The sequence below is a fragment of the Rhea pennata genome, chromosome 19 (assembly GCF_028389875.1).
Source record: "Rhea pennata isolate bPtePen1 chromosome 19, bPtePen1.pri, whole genome shotgun sequence".
Classification (NCBI taxonomy): Eukaryota; Metazoa; Chordata; class Aves; order Rheiformes; family Rheidae; genus Rhea; species Rhea pennata.
The window spans coordinates 7,475,828-7,500,404 of record NC_084681.1 but is presented as its reverse complement, the minus strand read 5'-3'; the positions used below and the strand labels follow the sequence as shown (position 1 = coordinate 7,500,404).

The window sequence follows — 24,577 nt, the reverse complement described above, 5'->3', positions numbered from 1 at the left end:
CAGCCAGGTACATAACCGGACCACACCTCCTCCGAGCTATGAATTGGCCTTACCCAGTTCCTGCCCTTATTTTCCCTTTCGCCTGCTTTCATCATATGGAGTCCCCTTGCTGGCAATTGCTAAGGTCACCAAGTCCCGGTTGTGCGAGGACAAGGAAAACCATGCAAACGCCAAGAAAAATAAAAATATATAAAGCCTGCAGCTGAGCTCATTGTGAACCTTTTAAGAAAACTGCTCTCCCATACAGTTTAAAGCGCTAATGGTGAAAAGACATTTTTAAAGCCGTCGGTCACTTAGGATCTAGTGATCTCGGTTACGCTTTTTGCTTTACCGCCATTTAGAGCTAGAGCCTCTTCTGAGATCCCACTTTTGATTTCTTTGAGCCCAGCTGAGTGAAACACGTAGCCAAGGCATCCCCTGTCCTCTCCACATGAACGAACGCACATAAAGAAAAAAGGAAACCTGCTTTGGCAGCTGGATGAGCTCAAACACAGTGGCCCTGAGGTCGCTGCTCTGCACAGTGCAATATTTATTTAGCACCTAAACAGCGCTTTTCCTCTAAAACAATAGCTGCGACTGAGTGGTGTGCAGCTTCCAAAGCGACCAAGAGCTTGAGCTTGCTCAGTATTTCAAATTGGCCATGGTGGCATACTTACGGAGTTAGTCCCGTACCTCAGGCTGAGACCCGGACTGGGAAAGCGGAGGCTAGAGAGCGTGTGCGTGCGTGTGCGCGCGGCACCGCCAGCTCGTCCCCTGGGCGCGCGGCACGGCTGGCTCATTGCCCCCGCTTCGATACTTCTGCTTCAGCAGCGGCCCAAAGCTTTCGTGGAGCCTTTTGCAATAGTAACCGAGGCATCGCTTCTGCAAACAGGGCTCTGGCGCCTGGCGGCTTGCAGCCAGAAAAAGGCCGTGGGCAGCGGGGGGCTGTGGGAAGGGGCTCTCACATGCAAAGCACGGTGGCGGTGCTCAGCCCGCTCCCATCCTTTGTCCGCTCTAGCCAGGCAAAGATAATGCGGCTGATTCAAGCGCTTGTCTCGCTGGTGTGAATTAGTTGAATCCCAGCCTAAAGCCTCTCCCCGGCAACGGCAGACCTGAAAAAAAAGGCAGAAGCCCAGCTCCTCTCCGTTCCCGTGCAACGCTTGGTTTTGTGCAGCGCAAGCCCTGGCTCCCGAGGCCTTTCCCGGCGCCCGCTCACGGGATGCCGCCTGCGGGGACGTGCAGCGCCCCGGCTTCCCTCAGCCGCCCACCTTGGGCTCTGGACTCCTCTCCGCCTCGGCGGCCCCTTCGCTGCCTGCATCCAGAAAGGTAAAGGCAGAGAGCTTGGTCCGGCGCTGGCTCACCCGGAACAGCAGCAGCTCCACCAAACCTTGTTTTAACCCTTCCCAGGGCAACCGGACAGGAGGGATGGTGCAAAGGCGCTGGGCCGGCAGGCGCGTTAGTGCCACCGTGGGCTTGGTGCGCTCGGCCGACCTTCTCCTGGCAGCGCACCGGGAGCCCGGGACCACCACCAGCAGCTCCGCGGAGGCAGGTGCGGGCGAGCCTGCGGCCGTCCCGTGCTGGCCACCTCGGGATTCGCATTGCCACATGCAGAAACGGCCATGCAAGAGTGACCGCTGTGCGCAGCTCGCTCCGCCAGGAGCGGCGTGGAGGCTCCCCGCTTCCCTGGCCCGCGGTGCCCGGGGCGGCAGGGTGGCCCGCACGGGACGAGGGTCTTGGCCCTGGTACCCTCTGCTGTCGCTGCCTGTGGGTTATCTTGCATTCAGGTCTTAATGCGGTTCATTCTTCTTCAGGCAATCCCAAGGACGCGGTGGCTCAAGCCCTGCTAGAACCCCTTAGTTGCGCTGCAGTGTCCCTGGCTGCTCTGTGCCTCAGTTTCCCTCGGCTGGGAGGAGGGCAGGCGGCACGGCCGCTGACCGCTCCCCCCCGGGGCAGATGGTCCTTTACACGGAGAAACGCGAGGGCTTGGGCTGCTGCCTCTGCTCACCTCCTAGGACGGGGGTTTCTCAGCCTGCAGACGCTGCTGACAGCTGCGCCCCTGCGTTTGGGCCGGACCAGGAAGGAAGGGGCACCCAAAACGCCCCGGGGCCGGGCTGACGCCACTGGCCCAGGGTGGGAAAAGAGCAAGATAAAAAAAAAAAAAAAAAAAAAAAAAGGAGGAAGGCACTGCATGACCGGAAGACGCTGCGGCTGAGGAATGAGGAGGGGAACAGGGAGGCACAGTCACGCTAGGAGCGAGTCGGGGTCCGGCCGCCCTCCGGGGACGCAGGACACCCGGGCCCCGCGCGGCAGCTCCGCGGGAGCCGTGGCGGCGGTCGGGGGCAGTCGCTGCGCGGGGAAGCCCAAGTGTGAATGCCTGAGAGCTTGCAAATGGCTTGTGCGGAAGGCTGGCTCCGATCCTGCGATCTGGATTAGCAAAGGCTCGTCAGATGGGCTGAGTCCCGCAGAGGCAGCGTTTTTTTTTTTTTTTTTGTTTTTTTCTTTTTTTGTTTTTAAAAAGCAAGGGGAGCTAAGCGCCAGGGCTGCAGGGTGCAGGGCAGGGCCCCGTTCCCGCGCCCGACCTTGACCCAGTGGCTGGAGCCCGCTCCAGCAAAACCAGCTCTGCAGAAACCGAGCTCTCCGAGCACCTAACAGCCAGTTCCTGAACCGAGTGGCCTGAGACCAGGGCAAGACAGGGTCTAAACCACCCCAAACAGCCAGCTGGGCCTCATGGGCTGCCCCGGAGCACTGCTTTATCGTGAGAGTTTCCTACGCGCTTCCTGTAGCATCACTCCACCATGCTTCCCCTGCAAAGGGTATCAGGGGCCTGTGTGCACTAATTGCTCTTAATTAGCCTGAGCAGCCTCACCTGGAGCCTCCTCCCATGCTGCCACCCCACCACCACGGTCTGGAGCTGCATTTATGCTCAGGTCCTTGGCCTGGTGCCTGCTTTGGGCTGGCCTGTCTCAGCACTGCCCCTGCTGCTGGATGGACCTTGGATCTGCTTTATTGCTTTGCTCTCATTAGTCACCGATAATGTGGGTGATTAGTACTATCAGGTGAGAAATCCGATTCTGGGGACTTACTGGACCCAGCTTGGTGCCCATTAGGCAACGTGGGGAATGACACTGCTTGGCACGGAGATGGGAAATGCAGATCGGGGAGGCAGCTGGCACCGGCGTGCGCCGACTGCTTCCCCCGGTCAGAGGAATCCGGTGGGATGCAGCTTGTCCTGCTCTTACCCTGGGCGCAGACCTCCATGGGGAGCACCCGGGGTGGCGGTGGGTGATGCTGGGGGGGGGGGGGGGTTGCATGTGGGTCAGCTCTGCTCTCCTGACCTGCCTGCCGCCCCCCGCCGCTCTGGTGACGGGGCGGCGCGGAGACGTCCGCCGTGCAAACGGCCCCGAGGGCCCAGCCGGGGGCCTGGGGAGGCTGCCGCTGCGTGTGCAGAGGGGAGGAGGACGGCGGGCCCTGAAAACCCCCGGGGGGTTGGGGCTGCCCGAAGCGACGAGCCGCCGCGCCGGCCCCCCAGGAATCGCACCGCGACGGCTGCCTGACGGGAGCTTTAATGGCGCCCGAAAAGGCGGTGGAAACAACCCCTCTATTCGGGGCGCCGCTTCAAGGTGACGGAGCCGCCGCTGCTCACCATGAAGGCCGGGTAGAGGGGCTCCGTGAAGGTGGCCAGGAAGCGGTAGATGAGGTTGGGGGTGTTGGTGATGCCGTAGAAAGTCAAGGAGCCGGCGGCGTAGTCCAGGAAGACGCCGATGGTGCGGTAGTAGCCGCCCTTGAGGGCGGTCTGGACGTTGTCGTGCCAGGCGGAGAGCTGCAGCGAGTCCCACTCGAGGCACCACGAGGCGCTGTTCCTGCCCATGAGGTAGAAGACGTGGCTCTTGCCCGCCTGGCGCTGGCAGCCGTACGTGGCGCCCAGGCAGAGCCACGAGTCGGACACCTCGGCCTCCCAGTAGTGGCGGCCCTCGCACAGGCTCCGCGAGCACGCCACTTGGGGCCAGCAGGCGAAGCCCGGGCAGGAGGCGGCGAAGGCGTCCAGCAGGATGCACACGTTGAGCGCCGAGCGCGTCTCCTGCAGCAGCAGCAGCTCCTCGCTGGCCGTGCTCGCGTCCCACGTCAGCTCGCAGTAATCTGCGTCACAAGAGGGGCCAAGGGGGGGGGGGGGTCCTGGGAGATACGTTTCGGGAAACCTCCCCGCCCCGGGTGCCTGGTGGCACGGCACAGCCCGCCCGCCCCGTTGCCCTCGGAGTTAGGTTTGACGTAGCTCGGGACCGGCCGCTCCTTCGCTGGCTGCAGCTGTCGTGCCAGGAAGATGCGTGCCTTTAAAGCAAATTACTTTTTGTCTCTCCTCCCGTCCTTAACTTCTCGTTAAGGCATGGCACCCTGCTCGGCGCAGGCAGAGAAGGGCTCGTGGGGTGCTAAAGGCATGCAGCCAAATTTCACGGAGTCTGGTTTTAGGGAGCCGGCAGGTTTCTGGGCTCCAGGTTTCGAGCCAAGAGAGGAAGCCTTGGCCGTGCTGCTTGGCTGCTGCCCTGGCCAAGTCCTGCTTGGCCTCTTGTCGAAGGATGGTTTCTCCGAGGAAGGTGCAGGCAATGCCCAGGAGCCACTACAAGGTGAGGAAGGTCCGATAACATAGTGCTGACACCTACATTTTAGGAGGCTCTTTCTGTCCACATCTGGAGGGACAACTTCGTTGTTCAGCATTGTGATTCCTGGAAAAGAAGAGATGAGAGCTATTCATCCGACTAGGAAATGCAGGTCAATGCAGGCTTAGGGCCGCAGGGGTGGGGGGAGAGAGCAGGGGGATGGCATATCTGGCCCCCAAGCCCTTGTTTTACAAGCATAAATTTGGCATTGAGCAAAATCCTTCCGCTTAGCAAATCTAAACGTCCCGTTCTCCTTACTTTTCACATGTTTCTCTATATTTGAATTAGCAAAATGGGGAAAATGAAGCTGGGACTGGGGGATGGAGATACTGCTGCAGCAAATGAGTATCTTTGCAATACTGCAAAAATATCCCCAAGATATTCATGCAAGGTTCCCCAAGATCCATGGAGGTCAGTCTGCAGGGCTTGGCAGCCTTGTGAAGAGCAGCTCCAAGCATGTGTCACCTGCAGGGAACTAATCTGCTCAAGACCAGGGGAGACAGGGTGGCTCAAGAGATGGTGAGGCCAGTGAGAGACTGGAGTTGTGCTAGACCATGGGCAGCACTGAAAGATTGAGCGCCTTGCTGCAGGCCCTAGAGATGATATCTCCAGGGAGAAAGAAAGCTAATGCAAGCTTGGGAATAAGGTTGACTTTGGAACTGTTCTAGTTTTCCTCATTTTTAGCCACTATCACTTGAATTAATCAAGATCATCGGTGCGTGTTTTTCCTGCAGTTGCCACAGACGTGCTTATTGGGCAAAATCTAAAGCTAGATCATCAGGTGGAAGGTGCTCACCTTTCCCAAGGATTTTCTTGACAAAGCAGAGACCAACTGTTGCCAGCTGAGCCTTCAGCTCGCTGAGGATCTGCTTGAGGCCTGTGAAACTCGAGGACTCCTCACACTTGGGACTGAGGACAGGCTCGCGGCAGACTCCCATCTCCTTAACTTTGGGGAGTTCCTAGAAGTGACAGAGGCTTTCCCTAGGAAATGTTGCTCTAGAGTCTGATGTTAGTGCCTTTGCTCACGTCTGTTACACCACAACCTGATGGTAGCTGCTTGGGGGTTGCAAACTCTTTGGGGTTTGGAGAAACCAACTTGTTTCTTCCAACCCTGGAAGGGATAGGGTGCGTGGGGGTTACTTGTCCAGATAAAAGTTGGATTAAACCTTCAGCAGCTGCCTCAGAGCCAGATCTAGGAGGAAGGACGTGGCTCCCTAGCTAAGGTCTCTGTTTCCCAAACAAGTGAGTAAGCTGGACTGGAAATATCTACAGGCTTTCTGTCTGCAACTAGATCTGGTCTGATGACTTTGCATGGAGCGCAGGTGGGTGGTAGGTGATTAACTGACCTTTGTCTTTACATGGAGCCCCTGGGGCAGAGCACATGTGTTGTGCAAGATGCATTTACAGCTGCGCCCAAACTGCTGTGCTGCTGGGCATCAGCTGCTGTGGTGGTGTGGAGAGGAGGGCCAGGACACAGCAGCGGCTTCCCTTCCTCTTTGCCAGAGCCCCGGTTTGAGAAATTGGACTGGGATGGATTCAGGGGCTCCGCAAAAACCCTTCTGCATCTTTCATGGTAATTCAGTTTTCCTCTTTGTCTGCAGACATGAGCAGGCAGGTCAGAAAAACAAATGATTGCTGTGCTCCAGGCAAAACTGGCACCGTATGGGAAAGCTGAGCTACTGGCTCGGGGTGACTAATGTGAGTTTTGTGGTGTTGCTGCTGTGCAAGGTGAGCTGCAGCCCCTGGCTGCGATGCTGCATGGTGGCTGAGGCAGGGCTCGGTCCTGGTGGGAGAAGGAGCCATCCCTTCAGAGGAGGGATGCAGAAGCAACCCTTTTGTCCTCTTTCCAATGCAGTAAAGGCAGGGAAAACAGACTTTCAAGTCCTCCTGCCAAGGCTTAGATACATGTGCTACTTGCTGACTTTGCCCTGTGGCTATTGGGAAATCTCAGCAACGCTTTTTCTCACTCACTTTCCTCCTAGACACCTGGCAAAGCCACATGGCGGTCTATTAACTCCTGTCAGCTCCTGGGGGATGCAGGGACCCAATCCCACCATGGGCAGGCACCAAGCATCTGGAAGCAGCTGTGTGGTGCCAGCATGTGCTGCCATCCCTCTCTTGTCTTGGGACACAGGCCCTCACCTGCCGGAGCTGCTCGTCACTGGCATCCTTGAGGAGCTGTGTCAGCCAGGCATCCTGCTCCCGGAGGTGCTCGAGCTTGTCCTGCTTCTCCTGGATGGAGTCACCCAGCTGGAGCAGGGCTGCATGCTCCTCTTGGTCGAGGAAGCCCAGCAAGTTCCCATGGAGCTGCCTAAGCTCCTGCAGGATCTCAGCGAAGCCCTGGTTCACCTCCTCTCGCGCCCGCTCTACCACTTTCTGAGGGAAGGAGACACATGCTATAAACACCAAGCTTCTAACTGCAATGGTCTTGCTTGCTCACTCTCTCTGCAAATGGGTCCGTCGGGCTAATCCTGGATGATTTGCTATTAATAACGGGAAGGGATGGAGCCTCGGCTGTCTGTAATGTGATGGCAAAGCCAGCACAGCTGCTGGCAGAGCATTAGCTCTGTCTTGGGGAGGCACCAAACCCATGTCCATTTAGCAGATCCTCCCTGTGACTGAGGACGGCTTGTTTTTAAAATGCTCTTAAATAGTCCCTTGAGAGCAAGTCTGGCTCTGGGGAGGTGGATTTCTGTGCAGTGTTGAAGCAGGGGCCTTACCGTGAGGTGGATCACCCTTGCTTTGTGCTTGAGGCTGTCAGAGGCCACCATCAAGATTCGGTTCTCCAGGTTGGTTTGTACTTGCTTGATCTCTGCCTAGAAAAGAAGACCCGCTGCATGGTTTAGTCACAGCAGAGGTGCTGAGGTGCCGCTCACTGGGGATTCACAGAGAGGTTATGGGCACATGGGGCAACCGGGGCACCACATCGGCCGCATAGCGAAGGAGCCACATCCTGTGGAGCTGCTGATGGAACCTCCGGCTGCATCCCTGCTCCACCCAGATCCTGCTCACCCTCTGCTTGGATCGCTCTTCTGGGCGGCTGCTGGGCTTCCACATCCTGCGTCTCTGCTCCTTGCCATCGCAGCCCTGCGGCTCGAGATCCTCGCAGCATGGCATGGCTTCCCAGTCTTCGAGGAGCTCCTGCAGCCAGCAGTTCCCGAAGGTTGTGTCTGTGTGGTGGGGCTGGATGCAGTCCCTGTGCAGATGCCCCATGCACCGCAGGCAGGATTGGGGGGACTTCTCCTGTCAGGAGGAACACAGGTAACAGGACAGGTCCATGGTTCCTGCTGAGGGGACCTTTACCCCATGCTGAGGCTTCTCCGGGGTGAACAGGGCTGCTGTTTCTCCCGGGCTGATGCTCTTGCAGAGCTGAGGCTGGGAACTGATGCACTTCTGGCCCCATGGGCTGGGCACCTACCTGATCCGTGGGGCTGCCCATGGCAGCGAGCGCCACGGGGGGGTGGGGGGGCGTACGGGGAAGGCTCTCGGGGCTCACGGCAGCGCGCCTACCCTGGCTCTGCACCGCGGCGGCCGGGGCCGGCGGGCGACATCACAGCGGCGCTGGTTGTGATGCCGCAGGGAGACGGCCCCGCGCGCTCCAGCCCGGGCGCCCCGACTGGCGCCTTGCGGCCCCAAGCTTTGCTCAAAAGCCTTCTGCTGCACCCTGTTCTGCTGCGAACTGTCACCCTTTTCTCTTCTGCCTTTGCCCCAGACTTAAACCAGCCTGCAATTTGGAAACCACAAGAGTTGAGCTTTGTGGTCTGGCCTCTGGAAACAGCAGGGTATTAAAAGGTGGAATATTGGGTTAATTCTCATTCCTAGTAACGTACCACATGCAGTGCTTCTGCCCACCCAGTGCAGCCTCTCGCTCTCAGTAACGCCAGGATAGCTCTTGTCTTCTGCAGTGGGAACTAAAGAAATGACTTTAAAACAAGAAGCTAAGTGGGTTGCACAGCTTTGGATGGGAAGACAGGCGATGGTGCAAAGGCCTGGCTGCTCCAGCTTGTAGTTTCCACAGAAACTGCCGGGTGATGGTTGTCTCCTGCAGGGTGATGTAGCGTTGCATTAAGTGTCATGAGGAATGGCCTGGCTGGTGGCCTGGAGCTGGCAAAGGGTCCAGTACAAGGGCTCTTCCAGCCTATTTTCTTGTATAGGATAGTGCTAAAGCAGGAGAGCAGGGAGGTTATGGCTGCAGGCCCCCAAAGGCCTGCTGTGGTTTGGATTGCTGCTGACAAGTCCTGCTTTGTGAACATGGGTGCCCTCCTCTGCTCAAGCGCTGCTGGCTTGCTGAATGCAGCTCTGCTCTGGGTGGCGTTTCGGGGTGAGTTTGGCAGCTGCTACCTGCAGGCAGGTTTTAAGGTCCCCTCTTTGCTCAACCTGGGCTATATGCTGATTTGCATCTGCTGTAGTTTCTGCCTGCCCATGTCCATGAATGTCCGTTGTGTGGCCCTGCTGGGAGCGTCTCATACTTCCACTGCCCCAGGGTTAGGCCTCTGGTATAGGGCCGTGCCGACCCTTTCCCTGCTTTGTGGCTCCTTCTGTTGCTGTGTGGCTGGCTGGGCATGTGCCTGCTGGATGGCCACCAGTGCGGCTGCTGAAGGCAGCAGCCATGTGTAGTCAGAAGAATGACTAGATTAGTTCAGGATTTCCCCTTCTTCAGTTGTTATCTCTTTGCTCCTCCCCTCTTTACTGTTTTGAGCCTAAATTGTCAACCTTAGCCAACTCCTGAGTGTCACCAAAGCTTGAATAGCTGTTTTGCTTCTTTCTTCCCTGCTGCTTGTCCATCTGTTGTTGGTACCACTGTGTTTCAAGCACTTCTGGGCTGTGCTGCTGTGTAAACAGGAAAGAAACTAAATCCCAGCTAATCCACCAGTCTTCTAAAGACACAAATGGGGGGGAAGGTGGCAGCACTCTGGATGGAATTAACATAGCAATATTTAAAATACCCTCCAAGGTTTCTGAGCTAACTATATGCCCAGGGCAATCTTTCTTCCAACAGATAGTTGCAGGCTGGGAATGCAGAGAAGACTTTACATAAGATGCACTGCATTTAGTTTTCTCATGTTCTGTTTTCATCTTGGTAATAGTAAGAACATTGCATCTTTGGCCTTGTATGGGAACCTGGAGGGCTGTTTGCAAGCTCCTGCAGATATTCATGGGACAGAAGAAGGGGCAGAGCTGTCAAACTGGTGTCAAAGCTCCTTTCTTCCCTGTGTGCCAGACTGCAGTCAATAAGGGATTTAAACAAAAGTTGACAAAATCCTCTTCTTTTCTCAGCTGCTTGCATTTAATGCTTGTATTAACATTCTGCTTGTTTGTGGTTGTCGTTAGAAATGAGGACTGGTAAAAATACATGCAATTTAGATTTTCTGGTATCATAGAAAATCAGGAAAATGCTTCAGGTTCAAGGAGGACTCCCAAATCTAATTATTGTCTTTGTTATAATGCCTTGGAGCCAGAAGCAGTACCTCATTTCTAAGTTTCCTTCCCCGTAACGTATCATTTGAGTGGTAAGGTGGCAAATGGATGGAAAGAAAGCAGCAGGCCGCACACTTAGTTCAAACTTCAAACCTATTTCAGAATCTTTATTGAAAAAAAATTAATCACAGCATCTCAACTGTTATTCAAACACATTTAATAAACAAAGAGAAACAGTAGCAAAGGGCACTGACACGTGACAAACTGTACAAAACCTCTGGGTTTGCAGACAACCCTGAGGGGAGGAGCCCACGGCCCAGCTGCAGGTCTGGGGAGCTGCTCTGTCCTGTCACCCTGCAGCTCACCATGTCCCCCTTTGCCTCAGCCCACTCAGTCACCCCTGAGAAGATCGATTTTAAAAATGTGCAGAAACAAAGACACTTTAAGAGGTTATTTCCAGTCTCGCTGTAATGGAACAATTTATGCCACTGGGAAACAAACAAAGTCATACTCTCTGTTCCCAGGACTAATGCTTTAAAGCGAACCTTTCCAAGAGATGCAAGCACCCTTAAAAATCCAGCAGATCGCCTACTCCTGCTCATCCACCTTGCTTGCCCTAACATGCTACCTTCTTTAGAGTGAATGGGACAATTTTTAACTTGGTTCATTTTTAGTTTGATAGAGTTGTGACTGAGTGGAAGGCAAGGAAGGAAGGAAAAGCCCTGTCTTGAGCACAGAAGAGATGCAACTGGTGCATAATGCTGAGATCAGTCCATGGTCTCACAGTAAAGGTGACCTAGCGCAGTCAGAAAAGAGGAGACATCCTCCACTGGGAATGTATCTGGTCTGGATGACTTCATGCCTGGTCCTAAATATCACATGTGAACTTGAGAACATCCAGTAACTATCAGATCAGTTTTTTAACGTGTAACTTGTTCTGCTGAATTTAAAGACTAGGCAATTGAACCCAAGGAGACTTAAATCCCTTGGCAAGTCCTTACTGCAGAGAGCAGTGTGGAGGGCAAAAACAAGATGCAACTTCAATAGCCTTTCTTGTGCCTGTGAGTTTAAAAATAGTTGTTCCACTCAACTGGTAATGGTAATCATTAGGCTCTGTGGCTCAGGAGAGTGATGCTAGCGCTCTTGCATCAGGCATTCCTCCAGTGGGCTTCACCATGCATGGGATTTTCGGTGATACAGAAAAGTAATGGGGTTTCATCACTCTTATCTGCCTGAGCTGTACTGAATTGACCGTCTCCCTTTACATGACCACTGGCATTGCTATGAGCTCTGTGGTTTGAGCAGCAAGGTGCTTGGCTGGCACTGATGTGATAAATACAGCTCAACCTGTTCCTGTGGCCTTTAGGTTGATATTTCTTGACCAGTTCCCAGAAGAAACTCCCTTCTATGAGGGAGAGAAGAGAGATCAATGTGAATGTGTTAGAGGGCTTTTAGTTTGCTAACTTGCATACATGCACTTATTTGTCAGCTTGGAGCACAGACGGACAATGACTGAGGCTACAAGATACTGACAGAGGAGGGATATCTATACACATCACAGTGTTATTTAGGGCCAGCCAAGGCGTACGGTCTAATCACACCAATACCATCTTACCATATTATAAACACGAAAGATGGAGGGAAGAAGGAGAGCTGGGTTCTTCAGCAGGATGGCAAGCCAGCTGCACTTCAACAGCCTGTGACTGACACAATGGGACTCCAAAGACATTTGGCATAGTCTGTTGTTACCCGGACTGAACTAGCACAGATAACTGACCACCCCTTCTGAAGAATGAGGCAAAGCTTCCACTGGAGGAGGTTATATTGGCAAAGCGGCATGGGAAAGGACAAGCAGGAATAAGCACAGAAGGACTGAAAAAAAGGCAAAGTGCGTAGCAGTGTCACTCAATACCTCTGCTGCACATTTTGTTTGCTGGACTGGTTGTCAGACCTTCGATAATGTTCTGCTACCCTGTGGCCCTGTTGGCAAAGAAGTGATGAGATGGGAAACCTGCCTATTTCTATCTCAAAACTTTAAGATCACAGGCAGCTGAATTCTTCCAGAAAGGAACCAAACTCCTCAGTCCAGGTGAGGAATTTTCTGATACTTTATTAAGACACAACTGCTCTGAACCTGTCAGTGTCTGTGAATTCTAGCATTTCTGAAGCTTTGCGTTTAATGTCAGTTTAGGACTTGACTCAAAAGACCCAGGTGCCAGGACACTTGGGCTACAAAGAACAAAGCCAGGATGAAAGGGAGAAAAACATGCAGCAAATTCCTAAGAAATTCCATTTGCCAGACTAGGAGGGACATGCCCTTGGTTAGGGATGGCACAGTTTAACAGAGGGGAGCAGTGACTGCAGTTTGGCTAAGATAAGAATTCGAGAGGCACAAACGAACATTTTGCACATCCATCCAAGGCATTCCAAAAAAAAAAAAAAAAAAAAAAAAGGAAAGAAAAGTCACAGAAGTTGACACATCACTTTGGACAAGAAACATTACGACAGTTTGGCAACTTTTCACCAATTCCCCCCTCCCCCAACTCTGTGAAGCTCCTCTGTACTTGGAGGTGAACTCTTAAAGGTGGGAATATGAGGGGGCTGCAGATAAATCACTGCATGTAAATAGGAAATCTCCTCTACAAAAGAATCCTATGGGCTAAAACAAACCTACCTGCTTGCTACAGTACAAAAGAAATCCTGCCTGAAGTCCTCCCTTGGTGAGGAGGAAAGAGACAGAGCCCATGCTGCTGGAGACAAACAAGGCAAAGCTGAACTTGGCAGCAACAAGTCCCTAACCTTGTGACTTTGCACCAGGCTAAGATATGGCCGTGGCAAGATACCGGAGGGGAAGAAGATGTCACCACTCTTCAACTGAGAAGTGTAAAGGACAGGACTACTACTCTATAGCCTTTCTGAGTGAACACAGGTCTCTGTTTATGCAGAGAGATGTTTATGAGAAGGGATGGGCTTTGGAAAATGCCAAAAGCCCACATGTAATAGTGTTAACAGCAAGACCCATGTTAGACATACACACAACTCCCCTCCCTTGGTTAGTATCTAAACTCAGCTCTTACGAATTGGACAAGGAACAAATACAAAGCAAGAATGGATTATTTTTTTTTTATGAGTAGTTGTTTTGTTCCTCCTTTTAAAGCCCTGTTCTTCTGATTTGTAGGGGTTGGCTCATCAGGAGGGGGAGCATTGCAAGGTCCTTGCCCCTTTCTGGTGGCAGACCTGGGTGCAAGAAATGGCACAGCTCCAGTACAGATCTTCTTCCCACCTACACCTGCCTGGGGAAGGTGGGACTGATTACAAGGGCCTGTGGACCTGAGCAACCTTCGCAAAGGATCTGACTGGGAATCCAGCCCAGCCATTGTTGGAAAAAATTCAATACAGCACTGGCCAAGAAAACAAAACAAATACTTAGGGAAAGGACTATCCAATCGGAAAAGTCTCTTCCTTCCTTGGTTTCCGGTGTAAGAGGGAAGCCTTTGGTTATGACCAGAATTCTTTGCCATTGGCAGGACAGGCTTGGCTTTGCTTTGCGTTAGCTTGGTTACTGTACAAGGGCAAGGTTGAACTGCGGAGAGATGCTCTGCCCAGCTAGATTGCCCTTTTGACATCTGGGAGTTTTAAGAGTGGATGCTCAAATTACATCCGGGATCCTCGCTCTTGAAGAATCTGAAAAAGAGAGCCCCTATGAATAATTTGGACAAGTTTAGATGCAAAAGTTCATGCTGAAAAGTGTTTGGTTTTAAAGGAAAAATGGACTAATGAGAGGAGTTAATTGGTGGCTTTTAAATTACCATAATGAGTGACAGGTTGGTTAAAGCTGATAAAGCCCCTTCTCTAGAAATCTTGCTTAGCTGCCTGCAAAGAGGTAAGAATGTCCTCTTTTATTGCCATCCTGGGGGAAAAAAAGCTGACTGAAGTTAGAGTGTTGGTCTCTCCCTGCAGCATCCATCAATTACAGTTTGATCAACCTCAAGGGCCCTTGCTATACTGTCCTTCATCTGCCTTTTTCCTCTCTGTCTTAATTTGAAGGGTATACAGAGCCTTTCCTTTTATTGTCTTGTTCTATAGTAAAGCAGAAAATCTCCTAAGAGAAGAAAGTCATACAAAAGTACAAAATGGGAAAGCAAGTACAGAGAACAGTTACTGCAAACTATGACTCGGCTACCAAAGGAAGGGTGGAGTTGGTGTTTTTGTTTTGTTTTCCTGCATATTGAACTGAAGTCAATGCATCTGAGCAGGTTTCTTACCTTTGCCTTCTCACTGGGCTCTATGACAATGCCATTGGTAGAGTTGTTGAGCTCCCTGGACACAACACAGAGAAATTCTGCCTGGTCTTCGTTTCCATAGTTATAGGAAGATCCAATGCTGATCAGCTGCGACAGAAGATAGCCAAGGTAAGGAGGATACTATCAATAAATCTCGACTTTTGTGTTGTGAGGTACAACTGTCTGATGAGACCTATTCTGATCTGAAGTGTTAATAGGCCAAATCTCTCCTGGGTATTCTCCTGTGTTACAGGCTTTCCTCTATCTCTGTAGGGCAGAGACCAGACAAGCTCCAGAGCCCTCTAGTGGCACCTGGAGCCCCAGAAAGAAATTTCAGCCTGCAAATGTGATGAACACAGCATCTTCCAATTACTGAAGGCAGAAAAAGGGAAAATACACCAGGTTTTTGCAATATATAATATACAACTAATTTACATAAGGACCAGGCAATAGAGCCTCTGTGGATTAGAAACTTCTTGATTCAAGCTATATGCCTATGTTGAACTCAGCTCTGAACTTGTCTTCTGACTTTGTATAAAAAATGGAGAGAGAATTCTTTACTACAGACAGATGTTTGATTAACTACAGAACATCTGGCAAACTGGCACCATTTTTTTATATAGATGCTGTCAAGATGGAGTTTGATATCTGTATAAATGGGATTATATTACATTACTGTTATGATGAGGAGTCTGGATTAGACCCAAGAAATCCCATCTGTCCCATATTTATCACTATTACATTAAAAGGACGTTCTGGAGTGCAGAGCTAACTCGTCATTTACAACTCTGTTCTGCTTTCCAAATAACAAATTAAGGAATCTGAAGAAAGCCATGTAAACCTTACCAACTGTGTATATTTAGGGAACTTTAAGTAGCGTACACCCCAACTTCCATGTCCTGATGGATTTTTGAAGGAGACAGCTTTGTATTTATATACCAGACAGATACATCTCAGATTGTCTACATTCCTCCTAGACAGATGATTATCTGTATGGTCGCATTGCAGCTGCAGGAAGACTGGAGGGGCTGTCACACTGACCTCTAGTATAGTTAATAGTTTTTGATGTTTGTGCTGAGGGCAAAAGACAGATTCAAGATAGAAACGTTTTTTTTTTCCTCTCAACTGCCTGAGACATTTCAATGCTACATTTGATACCACAATTCACTCAACATGCACAAAATAGCTTTTGATGAAAGCAGTAGCTTTCTAGCTTATTGGAGTGAAATGGAGGTATACAAGAGAATGGGGGGAAAAGGGCAAGAACAGAACCCTGAAAGTGGGAGCATGCTGGTAGGGGATATACAGGAAATCCTCCTGGTGCTTGCTGCATACAAGAGGAAGGAGGCTGGCAGGGACCACAAAGACTGGATGGCAGAAGGAGGGAAAAGGAAGCGAATGTACCAGCATTTGCTTATATCTATCTTGACTCTACAGTTAGAGATTTAAAAAGCAAGACTAGGGGAAAAGTGAGGGTGCAGATTCCTGAGTAGGGCACTGCCTTATAGCTCTTTGCTTTTGGCTAGGGGGATATATGTGCCAGTGTCAAAGACAGCACCTGTTAAGTAAACTTTTGGAAAGCAAAACTGCATGTTGATAAACAGCATTTCCATAAAGCAGCTAGCAGCTCTTGGTCACATGAAAGTTCTACAAGCTGGCTAAGGAGGCAAGAGTTTTTCCTCTCTCCAATGTGCAAGGAGTTTTCAGGCACTACAGAACAGAGCTGTAGTTGAACAAGTAAGCCAAGTGACAAGTGAAGAATCTGTGCTGTTGCTAATCCTATGAATCATCTCGTGTCAGCACACTTCCCATAGAATCCACTTGTACTGAAGTTGGACTCACTGGGAAGACAGCAGAGCTGCAATCCATAGAGCCTGTTCTACAGTTTCTTAATATAGCACAAACGCACAAGCCAGCTGGTTTCCAGTTCTCTGTCCTCTTAAATAAGAGGACTGTATTTGATTCCAGAAATCAAATCTGGAACTAATGCTGTATGCAACTTCACTGACACCTAGCCTTGAAACTGGCAGTGTTACAAGGGCATCTGCAGGAAGGGTATTTCTCATGTCACTCAACACCTCTTTAGTAGATGCAGAAGTCATGCCTTTGAACTCTGTGAAAAATCATGCTATGTATCTTCATGGCTCCCCTAATTCTTCTGGATAAAACTACTGCACTTGGGCCTGAAGCACGTGATTATATGTCAGAGAAAGGCAAAATTACTTCATTTTTCTCTCAGGACTTCTTGTATGCTTGTCAAATTCCAGAGTATCTCTTGATGGGATTTGAGTAACTTCCCTGTTTCCCTGCCAGTTTTTCCACATAAATGGACTGCTGCTCAATTCAGACTCTTTATTCAGAAAAAAGCCATGTGAAGTGCAATGAAACAGCAATCTCAGCTTACTCCTTACACTGCTTTCACAGGGATTCTGCTGTTGGCCAGAGACATACTCTCTGGTAACGGTACCTGTTCAAATTTCCATCCATCAGACATAGTGGACACCATCTGCGTGAGCTCTTCCTCCTGGCACTGCAGGACTCTGTACACATGCTTCACGGGTCCCTACAGCATGGAGAATAAAAACGAAAAATCAAAAATTTAATGATTGTTGTACTAGTATCAAGATAGGAAATGAATTAGCCTCTCATGGGGTTTTCTGTTCTATTTTGTCATCATTTGAGAAATTCAAATGCCACAATTTGAAGTTTCATTCCTTCCAACCATCCAACTGATCCTAAAACAGGTACGTAAGGTGGGTACACATCTCTAAAAAGCTTCTAGAGACTTGAATGCCGCTGAAACCAAAACCCTTTTGGCTTTCAAAGCTATTTACTGTTTTTTGAAAACGTTTCTCTTCTGAAATTCAGTCCACTGTGCTTTTATTAATATTAGCTTAGCAGCAATGGGGAAAAATTGCACAAAGATATAAAGTGAAGAAAATGGAGAAGGAAGAGTTATGTCTAATTGTAATAGGAAAACTGAACAGAACATCGGCTGATTGCTTGGGTAACCTTTATATTTTCAGTTATTTCTTTACTACAGACTTATCCTTGGGCAAATCTCTCCTTAGAGACATGGGACATTCCATAACAAGGCAAGTCTTGTACAGCAGGAATTTGCAGAGTTTATGAATGTCCCTGCACTCCAGCACCCGTTCACTTCCCTGTCAAGCACAAAGCAAACAAAAAGCCCTGTGAGGAAACTCTTCCTTCATGGATGGGTCACCCCTACTCATACCTCATACTATCTCCCAACCATTCTTTATCTCCCAAAGCAGCATATTTTTCTTTAAATTACCCACCTTTGTTCTACAGACCATTTCATTTAACTATTCATGGCCCTTCTCTGCAATATGGAAAAGATGACTTAGTGCTTATAAAATCACAGTGGATATTCTTTCCTAGCTGTGCTTTGGATCCACTTAGAAGTACTGATTCCCATTGCTTAAAACTAAACTTAATAACTGCTACTAGAAGTAAATGCCTCCTACAGCAATGTGTCCTCCAACTATACTGTTGAAAATGAATGACTTCATAACTCAAATTTTTATGTGCATTACTTGAGAGGTTCTGTTCTCATTATCCCGTATCCGCTCCTTCACCAGCCGCACAAGAGATGCAATATTGTAAAACTCAGCTTCTTCCAGTACCCCTAAGAAAGGGACCAAAAACGGGACAAATTTTGTTAGTATACAATGTAGAATGAAGATGATTTTGCTACAAGGATACACCTGCTACAGACTCCAAATCTAGCCCTGATGTGAGACAGTTCAGATACTGAATAAACTGTGCCACTGATCTCACCCACCTGGGCTGAGAGCAAATGATCTGTATTCAACTAGCTGTCACTTCCTTTTGTGACCTATGGGATACTTCAGAAAGATTATTTCCCTTTCCATGGGATCATCCAAAACTTTGTGGTACAACCTCTACGTTGTTCTCTCAGCCCCATTAAAGGGAAAGTCACCAAAGCCTCTTGCTATGGAGGACTGCAGTCTGGGGAAGGGAAAAGAGACATTGTTCTAGCAGATCTTTTGCTAAGCAGAACAACGATGGTTTGCATTACAAGTTGGAGGCCTCTGCTTCCAGGACTGTGCAGAGTCTAATGATTTAGACCCCATTAGTAAGCTTCCTTCCAGGAAACTAACAGTAAACAACACTACTCACAAATGTAGTAACTTGCACAGCTGTATACTGCCACGTCCGGAACTCCACGCACTTGGGTGAGTTTCTGATAACGGCTGTCAGATGCCTCTATTAAACAGCACTTGTAGCTCTTCCTCTGTATTTTTTTTCCTTACCTTCTTCTGCAAGCTCCTTGTTTATGATAAGTTTCCCATGTCGGAGGTAGTTCAATATCGGACCAAAATATGTGGGATCTCTATCGATGAGATATGCTCCTGTCTCATCCTGGTTAAATAGTACCAGAAAAGAAAAAAAAAAAGTTGAAAATGAACTGAATAGTTTCTCTGTGAGAACCTGAATTAAGGCAAAAAAAAAAAAAAAAAAAAAAAAAAAAAGTGCACTAGTGACACCATGCTGAAACCAACATTTCCCCCCCTCCCCACTCAGTATGTGAACTAAACTGCAAATGTTGCAGATCACTATGCTGGCAGATGCCTCAAATTAAGCACTTCTAGAAACAGTTTAGATACATTTAGAGAAAAGCAAAACTTAGCAGTTCTGCTTTGCCACAGTAATAAAAAGCAAAGGGCAGCAATCTTGTCCTGTCTGTATTTGTTTTCAAAAAACAAACAAACAAACAAACAAACGAACAAAAAAAACCACTTCAATTAGAAGGAGGCTCTCCAAGCAAATTAAGAAAAACTTAAAAATCTTACTGCAAAAAGATAGGAAAGTTTACATCTTAGAACTGCATTTGGATTTCCAGCGCAGGCTAACAGCCTCTGACGGTTAAAAGAGCTCTTTATTTTCCTACTACTGAAAACGCACATTGCAACACACAGGCCATTCTTTGAAGCATTGCTGGCAGGCTGGCCTACAATTATTGTCATCAAATTACCAACAACTCACAACCAAAAGCATCTGTTGAATTAGCTTTGAAGTGACAAACACTGTACGTAAGTCTTTTACATCACTTCCTTACACTATTTTTAAAGCAATGTACGTCCTGCCAAAGCAGACTGTTTAAAATAATAAAAACCTGTAGGGTCTTCTGAAGCGTCATCTTCTCTATTCATCAGCTGAGGTGGGGAATATTATTTTGATAACTTTTATCTGAGTGGGAGATCTAAACTACTCTCAGTCTAGCCTATCTACAAATGACTTACAAAACCTCATACAGTGGAGCCTACAGAAAACCTGTGATTACATGCATAATTATGTGTTTGCAAAACTCTGAGGACAAATTGCAGCAACTCCAAAACCATCATCCAAAATAAAGAACATGCACTGCTACCTTTCATGAGAGCAAAACAAAATATAAAGAAACATAAGGGTGAGCTGTCACTCAGCTGGAAGGGACAGCTATTTCTCATCGCTAGGGTGAGAAATCATTACAATTCCTGTTTCTACAAATGCTTCTTTCTAATTCACTCTCTGCTAGAAGTAATCACTGTGGGAAGGTGTTGGTTTGCTTCTACAGGAAAGTCATGCTAGAGAGGGAGGTGGAGGACAAAATCGGTGTCTGCAACACTGGGGTGTTACAGCTACAGTGGGAAGAGATGGAGATGATGAAAGTGTCTAACTCCCATTCTCAGGAATGCTGCCAAAGCTGTTGCCATGTGATGGCATGTGAGGGAAGAGGAGATGGTATCTGTCAGAGCAATCCATGCCCCTGTCCCGGGGAGGAATGAAACCCACCCTGGGCAGAAGCAGTGCAGCCCCCCATTCTGCCCATGCAGGGGGCTGGGGACACTGGCCCTGGAGGCAGCAGGAACTGGAGCTGTCACAGGGACCAGTCTGTCCACCCTGTGGGGCCGGGGACAGCCATGGGGACCACCGTGGCCACGCGGCAGGAACAGAGGACGCTCGTCCCAAGGATGCTGGGCACAGGGACCACCATCCTGGCCATGCAACAGGATCGGGGGATGCCACGGGGGCCACCGTGGCCACACGCGGCGGGATCAGGCGATGCTCGCCCCAAGCACACCAGACTCCGGGCTGCCCCCGGTCCCCGCAGTGGAGTCGGCCCGTGCTGGCCTGGGGACACCGGGCCCCGGGGTGACGCTCCGGGCCCCCGGCCGGCGCCGGGAGGGGCGGACGCCGCGCGGGCCCGAGGCGAGGCCGGGGCGGGGGGCCGGAGCGCCGGCGCGGCCTCACCTTGTCGGAGCCGAGCTCGGGCCCGTCCTGGCAGCAGAGGCGGCACAGGAAGGACTTGGGCTCGCGGCACAGCGTCTGCCGGGTGCTCACGAAGTACGTGCCGCCCACGTTGAGGCGCACCCACTTGGAGGCGGCGGGCGGCCGCGCCGCGCCGGGCGGCGACAGCCCCCCGCCGGAGCCGGCCGCGGCGGCCGCGCGGGGGCTGGGCGGCCCCGGGCCTCCCCCCGGCCCCGGGCTGGGCGTGCGGCCCCGCGGCGGCCCCTCCGCCGCCGCCGCCAGCTCCGCCATGGTGGCGCCGGCGGCCTCGCTCAGCGGCGCGAGCAGCACCCCCGCGCCGCCATCACCGCCCTGTGCCCGGCCCCGGCCCCGCCCCCGCCCCGCGGCGCTTCCGGCGCCGCGAGCGCTTCCGGGGCAGCAACGGCGGCGGGGCGGGACCGCCGCTCTCGCGCTGAGAGCAGCGGCAGCGGTGACAGAGCGGCCGGCCGAGGGGCGGGCAGCAACCTCCGGGGAGCGGAGCTGCCCAGCAGCCGCGGCCCTGCGGTGTTGCGGCGCGGCGGAGGGGAAAGAACCGGCGGGAGCACAGCGCCGGGCTGCACTTCCGGGGGGCGGTGGGGCGGAAGAAGGGAAGAGAAGCCTTCTGGGGGAGGCTGCCCTCTGATTGGTCGGTGCGGGCGGGACTTCCGGCGGCCTCGCGTCAGCCCCAGGGCGACGGCCGTGGCGGTCAGTGAAGGTGAGCGGCGGGGAGCGGCCGGGCCGGGCCGGGCCGGGCCGGGCCGGGCCAGTTGTAGGGCTGGTTACGGGGATCCGGGCTGGGGGGAGCGAGCCCTAGGACCTGGGGAGCCGGGCGGGGGAGCTCAGGCCGTCGGGCTGGATGGGCCATAGGGCCGATGAGGGCCTGTGGGGTGGGAGGGTCGTGGGGCCTGTGGGGGGGGGCCGTGGGGGTCCCGGGGAGGGGGGAATCGGGGCCCTGGCGGTACCTGGGGATGGGCGGGGATGGAATCGGGGCCCTGGCGGTACCAGGAATGGGGGGGTCCGGGGCCCTGGGAGTTCCTGATGTGGGGAAGAGGATCCGAGGCCCTGGTGCAGTCCAGTTCTCGGGAATGTTGCTCCTGTGTCCCACTGCCCCGGCCTGTTCCCCTGGGGTGGCCTGGCAGGGCCCAGATTGGTGCCCGTAAGGCAGTTTTGTTCTCTTGGCACAGTGAGGTGGGAAGCAGCGGGAGCTGCTGTCTGCGCTCTGCAGTTATCAGCACGCACTGCCTGGCGTAACCGACCTGATTTGATCTCCCTTTCAGCGGGGACATTATGGCAGGCCGCAGAGCTGCTATCAAGGCCGTTGACTGGGCAGCCTTCTCAGAGAGGGTGCCCTCGAACCAGAGAGCCATGTTCAACGCCCTGAAGACTCGCAGTGACGCGCTCTCGGCTCGGTGAGCATCTGCCTGTGTATGCAGTGGTTCAACCCTTCAGCTGAAGTGTTTAACTTTTGCAGTACTGGCTTGAGCTGGTGCCAGTAATTGTAGTGCTGCAAAACTGTTCTGAAAGTTGTTAAAACAGGTCACTTCCAAGACAGAGAGGGATTTTGTGGCAGATCTTCTTTACTTGATCTTCTGCAGAGTAAAGTAATTACTGCAATGTGAAAAAGCAGTTCTGTGAAATCGAGTTGCTTTGATATGTCAGAAAAAGCTTTTAGAAAGCTTTGTTGGTCTGTCGAAAGGTGTGCAAATTGATGAGTCTTCTGGAATGTGTGATCCAAATTTTGGTGGCTATTATGGTTAATGTTGTTGGTTGTCTCTAATTCAGTTCTCTGAAAACTGCCTGATCTTTTCTTATAAAGCTACATTGAGAGATGCTGCAGTCATTGGTGATTGGAAGTGGAGCAGAGCTGTAGCCTGAATTCTTCTTGTCTGTATTAAAAAAAATATTTCAAGGACAGAGGAATTTACAGAATCGGTTCATCAGTTCTTGTTAATGAGGGATCTAAAGAGATTTACAGTTATACCTGCTAGGCTCTGTTGGTGCTCTGGAGAGTAACTGTGGCACAGAGTGAAAGATAGCTCTAGAAGATTACTTCTAGAGCTGGTGGTGACTGCTGTCCTTTATAGGTTGGCCTCCCTGCCAGAGAAACCCCCGACTATTGACTGGGCTTATTACAAGGCTACTGTTGCTAAAGCTGGCATGGTGGATGAGTTTCAGAAGAAGGTGAGTATCTTCCTCAGTTGTTATTTCTCTCGTTAGCATGGAATGTATTTGGTATTGAGCAGACAACCCTAGAATGAGTTTTTGTTTGCTTTTGGTGAGCAGTTGCTCCTGCTTTACATTCTGCAGATTTGTGTAGCTAACCTTGAGAAGGTTGTTTAGGACCATCCTTCAGGGTGAATCCTGTGGCACTGTATAGCAGGAAAGCTGATGAAGCAAAACGTCATAAATTCTGTTGGCTGTGAGAGTGAATTCAGGAACTGTGTATCTTGAAACAAGCATTTAAAGTATTTGCCCAATGCATTGAATGGGAGAAGGTCACGAATATGGCTCTGCACGCCATGGAGTATAGAAAGCTAACTGATACCCACAGGGGTTGCCATCCTCTATATAAACAGGAGTTGAAAAAAATGAGCAAGGCTTTTGATAAAGGTCACGTGGTGCCATTGGCAGGATGAGAATTGGCTGCTGCAAAGCTGAAAGGATCCACTGACCTCTGATGGATGTGGGGACTTGTGTTGGGGTAAATAAGTCTGTGATGTGATAAATTTTTAATATCAGGCTTTCTTGCTTCCTTGTGATACTGTGCTTTGCTCTCTGGAACGCTGCAGTTAACGTGTGGTAGCATGTGTCTTGGTGATGGTTTGCAGAGGCAGATGAATTGCTGAGAGCTTGAAGTGTTGCTAATTGTGAGATACACATTTGAGCTACAGTGATCAGGTTGAGGAAGCCTAGTGACTTACATGGTTGTAAGCATATCCTAGGAAGGAAGAAATGCTACTTTACTGCTAGGGAAAGTGTCTCTGATGTGAAGGATTATTTCAATAAAGCAAACTGCTTGGAAATTTCTCTTTCAATTTACAGTTCAGTGCACTAAAGGTTCCCGAGCCAGTGGATACACAAACTGCCAAAATTGATGCGCAAGAACAGGAAGCTGTAAGTGTTGAAACTGTTTCCTAATGCTGGGGTTGTCTTTGACTTCTGTGAAGATGGGAAAAACTGTGTGGGAATGTGTTTTCTGTATGTGCATCTGCTTTTGGGAGGCAGGGCAGTCAGAGGCAGAGCATGACTGATATTTGTACATGTCACTGGCTTTTGGCTAAGCAGCAAGATCTGCACTTGGAAAGTTTTGCCTATTTGTGATTTGATCAAGTTTCTGCCCACTTCTCTAGTATAATGATACTAAATTGATGCAAACTCAAAATAAGGAGTGGCAGGTTCACTGCAGCTCACTATCTTTACCATAAGCATGTTCACCATGGCCTCTATTTCCTTGCAGGCGAAGAGCACTGCTGAGTATGTGCAGGCTTCCAAAGCTCGTATTGCCCAGTATGAGCAGGAGGTAAGTCTGGACTTTACTCCAAGAATATTCTCTTTAACTCGCCTTGGCAAAGACCTTGTTCTTACTTGTGTGTGTTTTACTCTTTCTTGCTGACAACTGGCTTATAACATGTTTGTCTCTGCTCCCATTTCAAGCTTCAGAAGCTCAGGAACATGATTCCATTTGAACAGATGACATTTGAAGACTTGAATGAAGCCTTCCCTGAAACCAAACTGGACAAGGAGAAGTATCCATACTGGCCACACAAACCAATTGCTGATCTGTAAAATTGTCTGGATGCGATTTATCTAATGACTGCCAGATTCTAGAATCTTTTAAATAAAGTGCTTTCCCTCCTGTCTGATGGGTTGGATCTTAGCCACGGGATTGCAAAGTTTTGAGAAACATGGAACAATATGTATATTTATAGACATGCAAAGAATCTACTT

The 24,577-nt window shown here is 50.6% G+C and overlaps 3 protein-coding genes across 4 annotated transcripts; 1 reads left to right on the top strand and 2 right to left on the bottom strand.

Moving 5' to 3' along the window:
* Window positions 1–651: 651 nt before the first annotated feature.
* Window positions 652–8,070, bottom strand: LOC134149200 (tripartite motif-containing protein 16-like protein). The gene is made up of 8 exons (XM_062592110.1): window positions 8,050–8,070; window positions 7,644–7,874; window positions 7,352–7,447; window positions 6,774–7,007; window positions 5,428–5,590; window positions 4,635–4,697; window positions 3,623–4,116; window positions 652–1,091 (listed from the first exon to the last, which is right to left on the bottom strand). Exons 1-8 carry the CDS (start codon window positions 8,068–8,070, stop codon window positions 804–806), a joined length of 1,590 nt encoding a protein of 529 aa, XP_062448094.1. The 3' UTR covers window positions 652–803.
* Window positions 8,071–10,188: 2,118 nt separating this feature from the next.
* On the bottom strand, window positions 10,189–20,902 carry KCTD2 (potassium channel tetramerization domain containing 2). Its single transcript, XM_062591997.1, has 6 exons — window positions 20,615–20,902; window positions 18,634–18,742; window positions 17,893–17,984; window positions 16,800–16,895; window positions 14,315–14,440; window positions 10,189–13,733 (listed from the first exon to the last, which is right to left on the bottom strand). The coding sequence occupies exons 1-6, from the start codon at window positions 20,900–20,902 to the stop codon at window positions 13,704–13,706; spliced, it is 741 nt and encodes a 246-aa protein (XP_062447981.1). The 3' UTR covers window positions 10,189–13,703.
* Window positions 20,903–21,242: 340 nt separating this feature from the next.
* Window positions 21,243–24,487, top strand: ATP5PD (ATP synthase peripheral stalk subunit d). 2 transcript variants are annotated; one of them, XM_062592016.1, is made up of 6 exons: window positions 21,243–21,344; window positions 21,907–22,038; window positions 22,714–22,810; window positions 23,672–23,743; window positions 24,087–24,149; window positions 24,284–24,487. In XM_062592016.1, exons 2-6 carry the CDS (start codon window positions 21,917–21,919, stop codon window positions 24,413–24,415), a joined length of 486 nt encoding a protein of 161 aa, XP_062448000.1. In that variant the 5' UTR covers window positions 21,243–21,344; window positions 21,907–21,916; the 3' UTR covers window positions 24,416–24,487. The 2 variants fall into 2 exon arrangements, with proteins under 2 accessions (XP_062448000.1, XP_062448001.1); XM_062592017.1 differs by lacking the exon at window positions 21,243–21,344 and adding an exon at window positions 21,354–21,398.
* Window positions 24,488–24,577: the final 90 nt, after the last annotated feature.